Below are 18,058 nucleotides of genomic sequence, written 5' to 3' on the forward strand. Positions count from 1 at the left end.
TCCTAAAAACGTTATTCTTTGTCTCTACTTTCATGGTGCACATTTGAAGTGGCTAGAGCTAGAAGAAAAGATTGTGGTCCAGGAAGCCATGTGAGAAACCATAGTCGTGTTGTCCTGTCACAGCAAACATTTGTAACAAACAGGGTGAACTTATTTTGGGGTGTGGGAAGGTCATAAGATTGTACCACTGAAGACTCTCCTTGCTTTTTGTGAAGAAGAACAAAAGGACAATTTTTGTTTATGTTACAAATGTTCTATTTAGCTTGTTGAGAGTTCCAGCAGAATAGAGCTGATATGAATTTCAACTTGTGTTTTCTTACTAATGAAGAACAGTAGTGTAGATAATGCAAATGGAAGATACTCTAAAGTGACCTAATAACTGGCTATTATATATTGGCTGTTATATTATATACTGGCTGTTATGCAACTTTTTAAAGCCAAGTTTTCATTCCTAATCCTCTTTTTTCTATTGTTTGCTTGATATTCACATTGTCTGTGTGTGTTTACAACATAGACTCATAGCAGAGAGTGAAGGCAGCAGAATCTTCAGGGAAGCCAAAGTCAGAGGGAAAACAGTCACTGAAAGTTTATTTTGATTATTCCGTATACACACAGAGATCACTGAGAATTAGCGACATTTACCATAGGTGGACAGATGATGCATTGATTGAGGCATCAGCTTTTTCTGTTGATAAGTGACATTTGCAGTAATCCCATTCTGAAGATAACTGCTTCTGTGCAGAATGGGATTTCATCCTGAGTCCTCCATGACTGAAATAGAGAGGCACGGATGTAAAGCACCGAGAACGAATGCATGAGACTGAAGACAGGTGGTCTCGTGCCCTTTACCTTATCTCCCCCTACCCCCACTGTGTCTGGTCCTGCAGAGCAAGCTGACCGACCTGGAGGTCCTGGCGTTGCTGATTGCAGCCCTCAGCCACGACTTGGATCATCGCGGCGTGAACAACTCTTACATCCAGCGGTAAGATGTTGTCCCAAAAAACAAGAATGAGTTTCCTTTAAATTGCAGAGTCATCTTTCTTAAAGTTAAGGCCGTGGCAAAATTTCATGATATACGATTTCAATTGGCCAAGGTCCCATAAGAGAAGTGGCAAAAATAACGTGAGTCCAATACTGTGTTCTGGCCTGAACTTCTGAACCTAGGAGAATCTTATTTCGTGAGATAATTACTAAGGGTTTTGCTTTACTTTTGGTATACCCAGCTTAAGAGTGTCATTAGAAAGTAATAAGACTAGTTCAGAGAAGATAGGGTTTCACCCTGGAATAGAAAAGAGAGTGTTGACAATGGTCGGCTCGGTCCCAGGTGCTTCGTGAGAGCTCCAGAGGAGGCGCCTTTGGGTGTAGTGAGGTCGTGTGTGCAGCTCATGGTTGGGGGCGTTGCTGTGGGGCCAGACCTGGCTTCAGGTCCTGCCTCTCCCAGTTCCCGCGTGACCCTGGGCTAGGGAGCTATCTCTCTGTTCCTCAGTTTCCTGATTTGTAAAATACAGATAATCACATCCCTGCCTTGAAGGGTGGATGTAAGTGTTAAGACCAAGGCCGGTCAGCACCAGGTAGAAAGTCCGGTGCGTAAGGAAGCGTTCAGTACATCTTACCAGCTGATGCCAGTGACAGCCCTGTCGTCAGCACCAGCCTGCTTTTTGGCTGATTGTGAGAGCAAGATACTAGCTTTTCAGATAAGTGTTTCAGGCTCCATTATAAATCTTACGTGACATTTGCAATGACAAATGAGATGATACAGGTGACATCACTTTCCATCAGATTTTCGAGCCACTGAGATATTTTTATTTTTCTGCAACAACTTAGTCGAAAAGCCTACATTTTCATGGCCAAATCTCTTAGTACTGAGCATTTTTTTTTTCATATGCAGTGATTCAACTACTGGGTAGATTTCTTAAGGAAATTCCAGATGTCTGATATCTTGAGGGAATTTCAGAAAGCTCTCTAATCACATTCCCTTTATCTAAATAAATAGAAAACTTCATGTAAAAAGAATTGTAGTGATGTAGCAACTGTGTCCTCTGCTGACCTTTGATGGGAAAAGATAGCAAGCTTGTGTTTGAGTGTCAGAGATTGGCTGTTTTCTCCTTAAAGTCTAATGTTCTAGAGAACTGACTGGGTGACATATCCTTTGTCCCCTGTGCTTTGTCATGTGGTTGCAATCCTGAGCCTCCTGTCAGCATGGGAGTAATTATGGAAGGGAACAAGAACGTGAAAAGATACAAGGAGGCCCAGAGTTAGGCGTTGTCCCTCTCCAGCAGAGCAGCACGGGGTCGGTGTCGTGCAGCTAGCGTACCCCGGAGCCTAAAGCTGCAGCCGACCTCGGACCTGGATGTAATGCTGCTGGTGTATGCTAGCTGCACGACGCCATGCCGCTCTGCTGGGGAGGGGACACACTCAGCTATTTCTTCCTTTGTTTATTTAAAAATCATTACCCGGAAAAACATCTGGAGAAACGTCATTGTCTCTTTCCAAAAAAGTCCTGGGAAAGAGTCATGGACTGTAGAAGCTTGCTTTCACACACGTCACAAAGCAGACTTCCGCCCAGTCCCAATAACGTTTTGAAAAAAAAGCAAGGTCGTGTCAGATTTTTATTTCTTCCTACATCCCTGTGGTTTGGGTAGAGGAAACCAAGAATTTTGGGGGGGAGGTTATTTCAGGGACTCTTGGGAGAATGAAAGCACCACGAGCATCCCCACAGAAAGCTAACTTCTGGAAGGTCTGCTGTATCTGTACCACATGACATATTCAAACACTGTAGAAAGAAAACCAAGACAGTGAAAAAAGTCACAGAAATGAAAGAGATACATCAAAACGTGAAAAAGCTCTCACATGACAGCAAAGTTAGAAGCTAAACTTGTCCTATCATTAGTTCTTCCCGAACAGCTTCTCAGAAAATTAATTTGAAGTAAGTTATTGTCGTATAAGTAGCTGTGTTTTGATGAAGTCTTTGATTGTTTGATTCCTTCCTTGATTGGGAAGCCTGCCCTTATGAGGGAGACTGCCAGGGTGCCAGAGACATATTTGGGGGAAGCATCCGGTCCCGTGCTTTCTTTCCCACATGGGTGGAGGAAAGAGAGTGATTTCATGTAGATGTTGAATTATTTTAAAAACAGGCAGTACTAGGAACAAAATGGCTGACGTACAGACATCTGCCAGACAAAGCTCGTGCTAACACTTGTCTCAGAGAAATGTCCTGTTAGGCCTGCAGTGACTGTCATTGATATGTTTATTTGGCTTGGTTCAGATTTGGTACTTTATCAAGTAATACAGTGAAATTATCCTTCATTTCAGGCAGATAGGTAATGGCCAGTCATAAGCGCCTGGCATTTTGCTAAACAGAAGGAGAGCTGTGAAAGTATAAACTGTGGTTCCTATTACCCAGGAATTTTCGTAGTCTCACAAAACAGGGCTGATCAATGTAAGAAGGTGTCTCATTAGTCCTGGGTTGTTTAATAACGGGGGGAGGACAGCTGAGGGGGGCAAGTGTCCAGCAGAGAAGGAGATTGGTCCAGACCGGCAGCGTCCATCTCCACTGTGAATGGGGGAAGTGACACAAACGGGATGATGAAAGTGGGGGGGGGGGGGGATTTGAGAGGAGAATTGGGGAAGACATTCCAGAAACACCAGCAGGTGGGCCGTTCCTCAGGACAGCAAGGGGGGCTGGCCTGGCTGGAGTCAGAGGCTCACTGACCAGGAAGGAAAGAGAGAGGGTGAGCAGGGGAAACCCGCACACCTCCGGAGGGAGCGCTCTAAAACTCAGCGGTGCTTCCAGGTTTGACATGAAAAGGCAGGGAGCCACGGCAGTGGGTGATGGAGACATTGTTTAGGAAGAAGCATCTGGAAGTAAGGTACAAGGAACGTGAGGAGAAATCAGAACCTCGGAGTTCAGCCAGTAAGCCAGGTGTACGGCGAAAATCACATATTGGCTAGACAGGAAGAGACTGAAGGAGAACTTTTTACTTCATATTGAACAGCTAGTTACATGCGTGAAGGGGAAAGAAACTGGAACAATGGTGGTGCCATTGATGAAAATGAAAAAGAACTAGGGAGTGTATACACATGTGTGCGCTTTGAGGTGGGTGACAAGGAGGAAGGGTGGAGGGAAAGATAATAAGTGGGATGGTATTTGAAGAGGTGAAATGATCAATGTTTTTCGTTTGTTTGTTTGTTTGTTTGTTTGTTTGTTTGTTTGTTTTGAGATTAGAGCTTTAGTAAAATTAGAATAAGAGTCGAGCCCGCGTGTATTTGTCCTGGAGAACTCGTCTTCCCAGGGCCTTCTCTGCTCTACCGCAGCGACCCGACTGAGCTGGAGTCGGGGCCTGGCAGGGGGCACAGAGCGTCAGCAGGCTCTGCGAGGCTCGAAGGGCAGTAGACACAGCACGGGAATCACGATCTGTACAGTAAACTGGGGAGAGGTTGTTTTAGGGGTGACATGAGATCATCGCTGCTCACGCTGGAGGGCTGGAGAGACCGGAGGTCTGAGTATAGATACAGTGCAAGCTCAGTTAGTCCTAATATACTAGCTTATGATAATAATAGTATAATAATAATAAAAATGGGAGCCAGCGCTTAGTGCACCCTTATCACGTGCATTTGGAACTCTTCTTAGCACTTTATACCAGGGGCCCACGTGGTCCTTCCACCGCCAAGCAGTGGTTCTAATGGCCGGGGGTCAGATGCCTGGGTGCAATGCCAGCCCTGCCTCCTGCTCTCCCCATGTGACTTGGGCAAGTCATTTAACCCCCGCGCTGTGCTTTCTTCTCTGTGTAATAGAATAAAGATGAAAGGAGTTTAAGTGTAAAGTGCTCGTAACGGTACCTGATGCATATGACACGCTCTGCAGGCTGGAGCTGTTTTTGCAGGGGGACATTGTTAAACACAGGTAAGAGTGCAGGGTCTTGCTCTGTCCCCTGGTGGCTCGTGGCACCTAGAAGCCGTGGAACAAACAGGGAAGCCAGCTCTGTTACTGAGGTGACAGGAGACGACCACTAAAAGCAAGGAAGTCAAGGAAGTGGGGTCAAAGGCCAAACAAGTCATCACTGGGTACCTGTGTCGTGCGGTGCGGGTGTGGTTACAGAGAACGGGGAGGTAAGAATCCCTGGCGCACAGAGCACAGTAGTGACAATTTGGGGAGAAAGTGTGCAGTAAAGGATTACATGCGCGACAAAAGAGTTGTTAAGACATTGGAGCCCAGAGCAGTGTCTACGGATGAGAAGCAAAACCCAGGACATTGTTAGAGGCCGTGAATAGGAACGCGGGGTGGCAGGAGTCGATTTCCAAGGCTTATATTCTAGGACACTGCTCCGATTTCTGCACTGGTGTCCCAGCACTGGTCTTAGAGGTGGGCCGAGCGGGAGGACCACAGGAAGGGCGGCTGGTCCCTTTCTGCTCACTGTCAACAGGATGGGGACAGAGCTCTGCAGCTGCAGTGGTTCAACCTCAAGTGAGGGGGCAACACAGCAACAGGACGCACGATGCCTTGGTTTCCAGGAGCATTTTTGTAAATGGGCAGATTGGGGCATCTGTGGCCCTTTTATTGACTCATAAGCCCCTGTTGTTTAGACTATAAGGCCAGGCTAACGCACTATTTGCAGGGCAGGGAAAGCCAGGAGGAGGCGTTATCCAGCCCATACCAGCAGCGGTACCTTTGAGAAGTCGTCTGAAATCAGACCAAGACGCACTCGCAAACGGTCAGAGGGAGAGGGGCAGCGGTACGTGAGCTCCCAGACCCCGTTGGTCACAGGTGACCGCCACAGCCCGACCTCCCCCACACTCCAGGCTGAGGGGCCAGGAGTGCAGACAGCCCGTGGTCGGGAGTGAGGGCTACTCACAGGAGCCCAGGGCCAGGCACCTCCCAGCTGGCACCTGCAGGAAGGCTTCTGGCAAAGCGCACGTGAGACTGGACAGTGTTGGTGGCCGGAGTCATAGGTGGGGCCGAGCATTGTTATGTGGTGAACAGAAGTGTCCTACACAGGATTCCTGTAAAAGATAAATACAAGCTACCTAGCACCATGCTGCTCCGTAAATGGTGGTTGTTACCATCAGGGGAGAGCAACTCTGAGGACTGAAGAGCTTTCCGGTCTCACAGGCTGGGGACTTACAAACTGCTGACACCTGGCAGGTACAATGGGTACTAAACTCTTCCCGCATGGCCTTGAATTCCTGCATCATGAAAATAACAGCTGCTTTAGAACCGTCTCCTTTTCTAAGTGGACGGCCTGAGGAAGGCTGCAGTTGTCACGCTGAGATTGCCGTTAGCGTATCTAGTCTGAGTGGTGAGAAAACGCTGCCAAGAGAGAGACTACAGAACGCGAGGCAGGAGCCAGCAGGGAGACCGCGGAGTCTGTTCATCCCAGGCCATTCTCCGGGTCATTCCATTGCCTCCCCTGCCTGGGGTACCCTCTGCACCTGGATGTGTTCCAGCCAGACCTGAGCTCACACATTTACACTCAGCTGGGTGTACCTCAGGCACCTCAAAATCCACAGAGCCCGCTCACGTCTAGTCCCCATTCCCTCCTTCATCCCCACCCCTGTCATCTTCTCCCTCGGTCCCCTCTCAGGAACAATGAGGCGGGATCTCAGCGTGATGCTTCCCGTCACCTCCCTCCTCCCCAGTCAGGCCTGGCGGCGTCAGGACTCACGGCAGCCGCCATCCCATCTACCCCCAAACGTCTCCCCGCTCACTCTGCTTCTTTCTGTGGGGTTCTCCCTCTCGTCCAGGCTCTTGCCTAGGTTGCTGGAACAGATTCCCAGTCGTCTCCCTACTAACTCCCGACAACCCCCTGCTTCTCCAGTCTTGATTCCAGCACTTGTATCTGTTTGTACAGATCTCATCTTACTCCATCCACTGTCTTACTCATCCATTGTCCACTGATACACACATTGTCTGAGCAACTCGCCAGGTGTGGGAGGGGCAGAGACAGGCAGGCAGCGGACATTTGGGACAGGTTACAAACCAACCAGGGAACATGGGGTCAGCCCCACCGGCAGATTGCACCACAGGAATTGATGAGATTAACTGCTCTCTTGCCTTCTTTTGTTTCCCCTAAGGTTCGCCCACTCTGCTCATTTTTTTCTTGTTACGTTTCTTCAGGCTTGGGTAGCTACTTTCTCTCCCACAAATCAAATGCAAAGTAAAATAATGCTTCACATAGTCATCTAAACAAATGACAAATCACTCGTATTACCTGGCAGTTGTGTGGTGTTTTATTCATGAACTCCTGTCCTATAAATTTTGAGACAGACACTTTTGGGAACATTTTCTTTTAAAGAAGAAGTTGTGGAAATTGTGCTCTCCATTCACACGTGAAGGGTCATGAGAAATCTGAGGTGGGGACAGTAATTGTCATGCTTGGGGACTTGATTTGTGACCGTCTGTTACATGTAATGAACTAAGTACAGTATCCCTCCCCCCCCCCTTCAGCCAAATAAATGGTCTCTACTGTTCTCCCTCAGTTCAGTTCAGAGAGCTTCCAGAACATTCCTGCTGAGCTGGTTCCACCTGGGGAACTTCTCTGACTCACCGTCTCCTTCCTTCCTTCCTGGGGCACGTGCCCCGACTGCCCCTCTCCTCGCTCACTTCTTAGTCCCGTCCATCTTAGGCTTTTCTTTTCGTACACGAAAGCACAAGGGAATATGCTGGCCTTCAGCCTTATTTCACAGGAAAAGGCCAGCATGGACATTTGTTTCACATTATGAACTAATTATAGTTTTCAAGTTGAATATTGTTACAACTATTTTAGAGATTATTTTTTCATGTTTAGAGAAATTAATCCTTTGTCCTCACCCCACGTACAATTTTGATCAATATTAAAATCAATGAGATTGTTCACGTTTTGAACCAGCAGCGGCTATATGGATATTTGAAAACAATTTGACTCTTTCTATTTATTTCCCAGAGGTCACCTCACTCTTTTCTCAGCAAAAGGTGAAAAAAGGGTCGGTTTGATGGAGTTTGTGAAGTAGCCTTTTTTAGTTATCCACAAGAAGAAATCAATAAACTGGCATATTGTGGAAACTGACCACTTTCTCTCTGTTCTTTCTTTCTTCTACACACGTTTTCAGGAGTGAGCACCCCCTTGCCCAGCTCTACTGCCACTCCACCCTGGAGCACCACCATTTCGACCAGTGCCTCATGGTTCTCAACAGTCCGGTAAGCACTGGACGGCGGGAGCCGTCTGAGCTGTATTTTTAAGCTTTGGATGTGTGCCCAGCATTATGATTCCCGAGTGTGCTTTATTCCTTTTTGGGTAAGGAAAGCAAAGCCGAAACACTGAGCTCCTCCCTGCCTCGCTTCTCTAGACAACCAAACTGCCAGTGCGGCCTGGTAAGGGAGGCTTGTCACTCACCTCCACGGGCTTATTCCACATTATTCCAACGTAGAGACAAACTGGTATTTTACGGCTCTCAGTGAATTCTGCTTTTTGTTGTTGTTGTTGCGGGGGCGACAAATGAAATGGTTGGTAGAACTCTCAGGTTTGCTTTCATAGGCGGTATCTTTTCCTCTTTTTATTGAAGCTTCTGACCATGAACAAACTGTCAAGGAATAAAGCAGTTCAACAGCTTGGTTAAATGAATATTTATCAGTATTTATCAGTGTGTGACATGCTGTGCTGTACATATTTATGGTAAGGAAAATAAGATTAAGATAATACATACCAAAATGATAGCAATGGTTGTCTTTGTGTAAATTATCAATAGTTTCTACTGTCTTATCTTGGTTTCTCCATTATTCGCGCTCTCTGTTGTGTGCATGTGTTACCATCATAATAAGAAAACATGACAGTTCTAAGTACTGTGTTGCACAAGCACAACACATGGCGTATACTCTCAAAGCGGTTTTATCCCCACCTCTTCACGGTCCCCCAGTGGAGCTGGTTATCCCCTGAGCTTTAGAAGGAAACGCAGGGTGGCCCATGGCTTTTCTGGTCACTTTCTCAGCTACTTCAGGTCTCAGCACAGTGTACAATTCTCCATTTAGGAACCAGAACATCTAGTCCCGTGTAATAGTCCAGATCTTGACCTTGATTTAGTTTCAGGTTCTCCCCTTACTGCCTGGTGGTTTCTTTCACCCCCTGCCTTGTGTGTCTTCCAATTCCTCTGGACCCCCAAGTCCCCATGGAGTGCCATCCATCCCCTCCAGACTTGGAGGACAGAGGAGAAGGGCCAGAGCATTCGCTGCACCCTGGTACCACGTGAGTCAGTCATGGTGGCTGCTGGGTGCTGAAACCGCGTTCTTCTCTGATGGGTGATTTCATGATCCTGGCTGAACACCCTCACGGCGGTGTTTCCACCAGACGTCCCCTCATATGAGTGACCATGTCTGTCCCATTTATCACCGTACGGCTCCTTCCTCAGCTCCTGGAAACCTGATGGCTCAGGGGCAGCTCCTTCCTGCGAAGGTTTTCTTGAACAGGACAGCACTTAAATCAATCCTGTGCCTCCAAAACTCAGACAGTGCCGGCCGTCCCAGAGCAGCGGCCTCTCTGCCGCGTTTTGCCTTCTAAACTTTCCAGACAGGAACTGGACACAAGCCCTGTGTCGCCCCACCCCAGCCCACTGCACTCTGAAGACATGCAGCGACTTCCAGCATCTCTACTGGAAGTGAAGGGGACACACTCACCCCTCACTCGGCGCCTTGCTGTGGGGGAAGGGCCGCTCCCTTACAGATCCCACACGTGGTCTAGTAAAGCCTGTGATTGCTTAATGTAAATTCATTCATCCATGTGCGGTTGGCAAGCAGGGGCGGTGTCAGCATAATGTGTGAGCTGTGTTGTCATACACACGTTCTGCTGGGTAAGGTGCCAGAGTGACGGCAGGTGAATTCTGGCCTTCAGCAAGGAGAGGAAGCCCTCCATTTGGTGCCGGCACTGCAGCCCTCTCCTTTCTGTTGTAAGAACACTGGACATGGTCCTCGCCCGCGGCGACCCTCCCTTTGTTCTGCTGAGGGCTGCTGGGAGGTCACTCGTCCCTCGGCACCGTACGAGGAGCCCCTCTGCCTCTGGGCCCCACAAACCAGCGCTTCCACGCGATTGTTTCCGTGCATCTTTACTGTCCCCAGCGGCCAGCCTCCAGGGCCAGCCTGGCTGCCTGCATTACCTCTGGACGTGCCCAGTGCTTGGCTTGCTTTGTGCTCTGGCTGTAAAGTTGTGTGGGCTTCGGGTGGTGGCCCCAATACTGTTTTTCCCATGAGCCACGTTATTTTTAGTGTGTAGTTTTTTCAGAACTGAGACTTTTCAGGAATGTGTATTCGTGGTATAGCAGAAACATCTGTACGTCCTTGGAATTTACTATCTGTGTCCTTCGGCTAAAACTTTCATTTTAATACCCTGTTCAGTTTTTTAAAGAAAATATGCTAACCTTCTTTTAAAAAAGCGTAATTAACAGTATTCCTATTGTGACCACCTCTGTTATTAGATGAGTTACTACGTCATGTGTAATCACTTAACATGACGTGTGAGGAATGTGGTTGTATACGTGGCTGGCCTCAAATCCTAAGACCCATGAGTACATTCTGTCTTCTGAAGCACCGGCACGTAAGGATTCAGTGTCTGCTTTGGGAAGGGGATATAAAAATATAACACCAACATGGTTTTATCCTACAATAAATGAAAGTCTCAGAAGGTATTTTCTGGATAGTTTTCTGTTTGGTCCAGAATCTACAGTGATTTAATGTTTTACATAATGTTTATGGTTGTACTCACAGCCTCGTCAGTTAGATCTGTGCCTAATTCAGCATCTGGTCCTCCGAGCACAGGTTTGGCCCATGGGGCTCACTCACAGCCCCACCTTCAGGACCAGTATTTCTCCTGCTCCTCTGGGCTTTCCTAGTCCTGAGGGGTAGGAAACACACCTGCCTCACTTTGCACATGTTGTTTGAGCATATTCTGAGCACCCAAGTCATGTTTTACTTAGTTCAAGGTTAGAAAGATGCCTTAAACCGCAGGCAAGAAATACAAAATGGTTAGGTAGTACACACTTTTCATTATTTGCACATGGATTAGCCATCGTTTAAATCAGGGATGTCCAAACTGTGGCCCGCGGGCCAACTGCGGCCCATGATCCATTGTTAATTCGCCCGCAGCAAATTCCAAAAATATATTTAGTTTACTTAAATAAACCAGGTGAGGCAATATGTACTTCACCTCGAGTGAGTGGCCCGGCTGTTTGTGTATTTTACCGCATATGGCCCCTGGTGAAAAACATTGAAAAAGTTTGGACACCCCTGGTTTAAATATTCTTTGTAGGTGCTCAGCCCACGCTCGCCCTATACCAGCAGGAAGCTCTGTTGGCTCATGCTGTCCTCTCATCTGTGTCGGCATGCTCCTAAGGGGTACACAGTCTCCCCAATACTGATTGAGTTAAAACCATATAAATTTGCCCCAGAATGTAATTGGATGTATGACAAGAACCACAGGAAAATGGTTTTGTTAATCACCAATTGTTTAAAAGTTTCACCACTGCGGTCTTCATGTCCGTTAATGTGGCTTTGGTTTCTTTCAGAGTTTCATTTGCAGTTAGATTGCCCAAAGGGAAAGGAGATGCAGTCAGATTTTAGGCCTGGACTAAGTCCCCAGGTGTGTGGTAGTTGGCAGAACTCACGTCTCTAGGGAGATGCATCATCGGGAGGCTGTGTTTTCTTCCATGACAAGGCAGTGGGGTGGGAGCATAGAAGCTAAACATTACTTCATGGGATTTGCTGTAAGAAAGCAGAGGGCCTCCTCATGCGTGAGCTCAATCCTAGGCGTGTGTCTAAGACCTGTGACGATTTTCAAATTGCGTTCTTGTCAGCAGTGTCTCCAGGTGGAGTGCTAACAATGGTCTTCCTGTCTCTCCTTTTTTATCAAGGGCAATCAGATTCTCAGTGGCCTCTCCATTGAGGAATATAAGACCACATTGAAAATCATCAAGCAAGCGATTCTAGCTACAGACCTGGCCGTGTACATTAAGTAAGTTGTTTGCCTTGTTACAGACTTTTAAAACCCACATTGGGAATCATTTAGATGGCAAGGACAGAGGCGCTGGCAGAGCTGTCATTGGACTATGGAGCAGTTTCCAAAGGAGGCCGAGCAGTCCATTGGCTTATGTAGTTAGTGCTAGAAATACAGAGCATGGAGTTAATGCCGATGTTTACCCTCTGCTGTGTCTCTGAAGCCCTGTACTAAGCAAATGACCCTCTCAAGGTCATTCCAAGGAGGCTCTCCAATTTAAGGATTATGTAGGTCCTTTGCTTTTCCGCTTTTCCTCCACTCCCCCAACTTCTGACCATTTCACGATTCCTGATACTGCCATCCAAGCCTCCTTGGGCGGGCAAAGTTGCTGCAGGCCAGACAAGTAAATGTTGTTCCTTTTTATTTGATTTTGGCCAAAGAAGAGTACTAATATAGAACTTTAAAATTACTTACTCAAAAACTCAAGTGGGCACTGGAGTGAGACTTACAACGTGTGCCTGCATCGTGTGGGCAGCCTGTGGGGTGTGGGAGTGAGGGCAGCGGGTGGTCACTTTCCCTGGGGTTCCCCCTCCATAAGGGGTTCACGTCTGTGCTTTCGCCACTCTGTGAGAAGGGAAAAGGGGTGGGGTGAACACATGGGCGCACACATCACACACGCTCTGTCGTACATCTGAGGGCAACTGCACCTAAAGTGTCTGCTTCTTCGAATTTTGGAGCACTTTAAAGTCAGTCAGGGTCATAAAGAATTGAGTCAACTTCACCTGCTTCAAAATGATTGGCGAATAAAGATTATAGATGACTGAGAGTTTGACAAATACCTGTAACCACAAAGCCTTCCCACCCTTTCCAGGCCACAAGGGTCTCTCTTCTAAACCCTTGTGAAACCTGCGTTTCCTTTGTGGTTCTTAAGCACAGACAGTCAATTTTATGATATGACTTCTCCTGTTTATCTGGTGTCTGTGGCTAGATGTTAAACACTATGAAAAGACTGATGTCTTATGACTTCCTGAGATGCTAGCGACGCTGGGTGCATACAGGACGTAGTCACCACATGTGTGAATGGCTACTCGCTCCATCATTCTCGGTCTTTCTTTGACAGCTTTATACGGACATAGAGTAATTATCATCAACTTTTTTTTACGCTACATCATAATATATGCGTTATATGAAATGAAAATGAAACCATATAGATCTTATGCCATTTAAAATTTCTTAAATTATTCTTGGCATCACGTTTTTCACTTCATATTGTTTCATTTTCTTAAAGTCATGTTCAAGAATTGAAATTACCATTATTTGTGACCTGTACTAGGTGAGGTTTGATGTTTCATCCAAAGAAAATGGTACAGAGGGAAAAAAAATGAGGTATTAAAGATTTTTAAATGATGATTTTTTGGTTGGGTTCTAAGATGAGTAAAAACCATTAGAGATGTATTTCCCCCAAGTTGACTCCATGATTCTTTGTGGACCAAGAAGATAAGAGCCTGGGGACTCCTCATAACTTCCAAATGTTTTCCTTTATTTTCAAGGAGGCGCGGAGAATTTTTTGAACTTATAAGAAAAAAACAATTCAACTTAGAAGACCCTCACCAAAAGGAGTTGTTTTTGTAAGTAAGCTTACTATCCTTAAAGCTGAAGTTTTGCTTCCCAGTTAATTTTACCACTATCAGATTTTCTTGCAATTATCAGTTACAATGTGATGAGCTTAGCGGCCGTCAGAATTCTGCATTGTTGTACAAAGGGTCGAATATGGGTATTTAGCAGAAAAGAAATGAATTTGAAAATTGAATAAATCTCTCCTTTGTTCTAGAAGGAGCTTTAGAATGTGGTACAGCATCAGTACACTGCTCACGGGTCCATTGTTCATATTCCCAGTTCTTTGTCACGAAAGAACTGAAAATAGTGTCCTAGAGACTCAGGGTGCAAGAAGGTGGCTGTGAAGTGTTTCCCTCCCTTGCACGATGGCCGAGGAGCACTGTCAGGGCCGGAGCGCTTTCAGGTTCTTGTTTTTCCTCCCCAAGCCCTGGCCTGGCCCCTCCAGCAGCCGGGAGTGCCGTCTTCGCTATCACCATGACTACCTTGCTGGCAAGAACGCGTCCATAAGAAAGAACAAAGAGGCAATTGTAAAGACGTACGATACTAAGGACAGTGCTGTTAGATTCTGAAGTCAGCATTTCTATAAGTAGATTTTTATCTGGCGTTCAAAGATGCTCACGATAAGGAAACAATACACAAGCGCCCAGCTGTCTGTCCCATAGTCAGCTTCACTTAATAGTCTCAACACGTTTTCCTGAACAGCACCTTAGAAAAGTGTAGATATGCTACTGCGATTAGTGCACGGCTCTTAATAACAAAAAGGAAATCCAAGCAATTCCAAGTGTGTGCCTCAGTTTCACCTGTCCCGTCCTCCTCTCTGTGGCTGCGGGAAGCAGTTCTTGGGGGTCTGTGCTCAACGTCACCTCTTGCACACTTTGCTGTGCTGACTGGGTTAAGGTTGTATAGGTACAGCGTTCGCTGCGGGAGGCATGTTATTGAAACCCTTCATGCAAAGGTCTAAACCAGGGGTGTCCAAACTGCGGCCCGCAATCCATTGTTAATTGGCCCACAGCAAATTCCAAAAATATATTTAGTTACTTAAATAAACCAGGTGAGGCAATACATACTTCACCTCGAATGAGTGGCCTGGCTGTTTGTGTACTTTACCGCATATGGCCCTTGGTGAAAAACGTTGAAAAAAGTTTGGAGACGCCTGGTCTAAACAGTGTTTAGAACAGTCCGCTGCACTCACCTCTCTCAAGAGAGTCGGTGTAAGGGACGGAATAGCGGCAGAAAACCAATTTCTTTGTGACCTGTGTACATTTAGATTGGGTTTTCCAAGAGGGACAAGTGATTGCCCTTTATCTTGAGTGTCTGTATCACAGCGATGGCCTTTTGCCTGTTTCTTCAAATTAAAAGGATTAAATGGCACATATTTGGATGGGACATGGGAAACACTGCACAGGAAACAGAGCCATTTTCAGGCAGTAGTCACAGTACTAAGTTCTAGGGGCAGCCCGGTTCCTCTGCTCTAGCAAGAGAAGGACCCAGAGCACTGTCCTCCTGTTTCTGTCCCTCGGCTTCTCTGGCAGACACTGCTTTTCCCATGGAAGTCACTGCATGAGGGAGCGAGCTAGGCCACCCACTGTAATTCCTGCTCTCAGGACGTACAGCAGGATATCCGATGTTATCTTTTAACGGCATTATTAGTAAGCGATGGGTTTTCATCATACTGCCCCTGAGAGTAGAATACCAGCGTGAAAAAAAAATATAGCAATAGCAGGCAAGTTTTGCTCAAACTTTAATAATTTCTCCTGTGCCATCTGGGTCTAAATGAGGCAGTTGGAGGGCAAATTCCAATCGTTCGCTGGGTAAACCATGACCCTCTGACATCACAGTATCATCCCCATTTCTAAATAAATTCTGTTTCTTTAGTCTTTATAAACTGCCCTCCTGTAGTTCAGAGGGTTTAATTTAGTTGTTTCACTAGTAGCTATTTACTGAGGTTCTATGTTCGCATCAAAGTAAGTAGGACTTACTGGGCACCTTTCTCCTGTAACAGAGCGATGCTGATGACGGCGTGCGATCTCTCTGCGATTACAAAGCCCTGGCCCATTCAACAACGGGTATGTCGCTTAGTGACACAGAAGTCACTATTACAAAGTCAAAATAAGACAATCCTTTATTCTTAAAGGGAGCTTCGGAAGTATTTGTAGAACTTTTTGTTTAATTGTTTAGTATTAAAAGAACATAATTGGACATAAACAAGATTTCTTTTTTAGAAGATTCATTAGCACCTAATAATATTTGTAAGATGTATTAAGAGAATATCTATCTTAACACAGCAAAACCCTAGCTGTTGGTAAGTTTCAATTGCAGAACTACTCTGCCTCACATAGAGATGTTTTTAGCAAATCCTTTTAATAATGGAAGAGGGAAGGATTTGTATTTTCGTTTATCCTTTCTTTATTCTGACTCAAATGCTGAAAAGGTGGAGTGACGAGTTTGGGGTCCGGACAGACAAAGCAATACCAGAAAGCCTCTATAATTAAAACAGTTTGGCATAGGTGACAGACCCGTGGAACTCTACAGAATTGCACAGAACGTTGGGAATTGCATAGAACATTTAGTATGTAATGAAGATAGCATTTGAACTAACTGAGGTAAAATAGGCTTTTTACTAAATAATGGTAGGATGATTTTTCCATCTCCATAGCCAGATGGCAAAAGACAAAATCGTATCCACTCTGCACACTTAAATTCTAAATGGTGCATAGGGTCCGGTGCAGAGAATTGAACCACACAAGAACTAAATAAAAACATTTGTGGATTCTTATGTAACCTAGGAATGGGAAAATTTTTCTAACTGGGGCTCAACATGCAAAGGCAATAAAGGAAAAGATTGATAAGTCTGAATCCATAAAAATGAAAGAAATAAAAACTTTGCGTGGCAAATGACGCTATAAGCAAAGTAAAAGACAATGAGAAACTGGTAAAAATATTTGCAACTTCTACCTGATAGATAGTTAGGATCAACAACAACCAACTTAGAAAGACTGCTTTTAAAAAGGGAGGAGGAGCCTGCAGATTGAAAAACTTAGAAGGCGTGTCTGTGGATTGCACCCTATGCACCTGTTTGGCCCTGCTCTTCGTGGCACGGGACTCGCTACTTTGTTCCCACTAAGTGCACGGGACTCGCTACTTTGTTCCCACTAAGTGCTCCAGTTGAAATAACATGTTACTTTTCTCTGTGTCCTTACAGACTCTAGCCTTTGTGGTTAGGCTGGCATTTAAAGCAAATGAAATACAGTTTCTACTCCTTGTTACTACTTTATTCTAATTTTACCGATGGGATTGAAAGCTACAGATTTCAGATTGCATTATCTCCATTCAAAGTCTTGTTTACAATTGCCAAAACTTCCTGTGTTATTTTTTTCAGATAGCAGAGCTTGTAGCGACTGAATTTTTTGACCAAGGAGACAAAGAGAGAAAAGAACTCAACATAGAGCCTACTGTAAGTATGACACCTTGTTGGTAGGAATTATTCAAGTACTTTTCTATTGTAAACTTTCTATGCTTCAATGAGATCTTTACTTAGGGATGCAATTTCTCATTTTGATTTTTAAAACATTTTTCTCATTAGAAGTATACATGTTTATTACAGAAAACAAAAGCAAATAAAAAAGACGCCTTGAGTCATATTCTACCTACTTTTCTATCATTTGCTTTTTCCATTTAAATGTCATGAGCCACTTTTCATTCTAACAGAAGCTCTTTCGTGCATTATTTATAATGAGTACAGAAGTAGGTGTAACTATAACATGCTCACGTCCTTTGGTGTAATGTTTGCAGTGTTCACTCTTACGATGACACTGCGACAAACATCTGTGTTAAATGTGTGCCTGTTTTCACTATCTTGTTAGGATATGTTCCCTGAACAGCTGTGTTGAAGGGCCCACAGCTTTCAAAGATTTCTTTTCTACATAGAGGATGGATCTGTGAAATAGAAAAAAAAGATTCTTCTCAAACCATTGCTCTTTTGGAACGAGTGTGGCTGACAATGCAGCAGTCATGTTTTCCGACGCAGAGAACGTGCAATGGTTAAGAGAGGCCCCTCCTGTGTGCAGCCCCCCCCCCCCGCTCTGTGTCCCCCACTGCACACATCCTGTGTGTCACTCGTCTCTCAGTCACTCCGGCGTCTGTCATGTAAGATGGGCTTGCTCAGAAGCTGCGTGGCATGGTGGCCACGGCAAAGGAGTTTGCGTCACTTTAAACAAGCACGGAGGCAGACTCGCTGCCTCCCGGCATGCTGGGCTTGTCTCGTCTGGTGCTCCAGTCACCAGCTGTTGGGATGAGCGGCAGTGGTATTTGCACAGTCCGCCCTCAGACGCTCTCTGTGTGAATTGAACTGTGATGAGCTGTGGCCTCAGCGCCTCCTTCCAGCACGGAGGGTGTTTGCTTCCATGTCAGCAGGTGATTCAAAGCCTGTGTGTTTCCAAACATACATTACTGGTTGATTCTGTGTCACCAGTGAACTTGAAGCTGTAGGT

At 45.7% G+C, this 18,058-nt stretch overlaps 2 protein-coding genes across 6 annotated transcripts in view; one reads left to right on the plus strand and one right to left on the minus strand.

The window, feature by feature from the left end:
• PDE5A (phosphodiesterase 5A) overlaps positions 1–18,058 on the plus strand; it is a 109,812-nt gene that overhangs the window by 85,385 nt on the left and 6,369 nt on the right. For all 5 annotated transcript variants that reach the window (XM_019744515.3, XM_019744519.3, XM_019744520.3 and 2 more), the window contains 6 exons: positions 888–982; positions 8,086–8,173; positions 11,869–11,969; positions 13,502–13,579; positions 15,571–15,634; positions 16,948–17,022. In XM_019744515.3, the coding sequence (XP_019600074.3) occupies positions 888–982; positions 8,086–8,173; positions 11,869–11,969; positions 13,502–13,579; positions 15,571–15,634; positions 16,948–17,022 (501 nt within the window). The remainder of the gene's footprint in view (positions 1–887; positions 983–8,085; positions 8,174–11,868; positions 11,970–13,501; positions 13,580–15,570; positions 15,635–16,947; positions 17,023–18,058) is intronic.
• The window catches only part of LOC109454136 (uncharacterized), a 54,242-nt gene continuing 36,755 nt past the window's right edge, over positions 572–18,058 (minus strand). Inside the window, exons 6-9 of the mRNA XM_088792678.1 lie at positions 12,426–12,575; positions 8,370–8,556; positions 5,853–6,000; positions 572–4,948 (exon numbers count right to left, since the gene is read on the minus strand). The gene's annotated coding sequence lies outside the window, so the exon portion shown is untranslated. The remainder of the gene's footprint in view (positions 4,949–5,852; positions 6,001–8,369; positions 8,557–12,425; positions 12,576–18,058) is intronic.

The sequence above is a fragment of the Rhinolophus sinicus genome, chromosome 15 (assembly GCF_057876585.1).
Source record: "Rhinolophus sinicus isolate RSI-liver-muscle chromosome 15, RSI-T2T, whole genome shotgun sequence".
In the NCBI taxonomy this organism is placed as follows: Eukaryota; Metazoa; Chordata; class Mammalia; order Chiroptera; family Rhinolophidae; genus Rhinolophus; species Rhinolophus sinicus.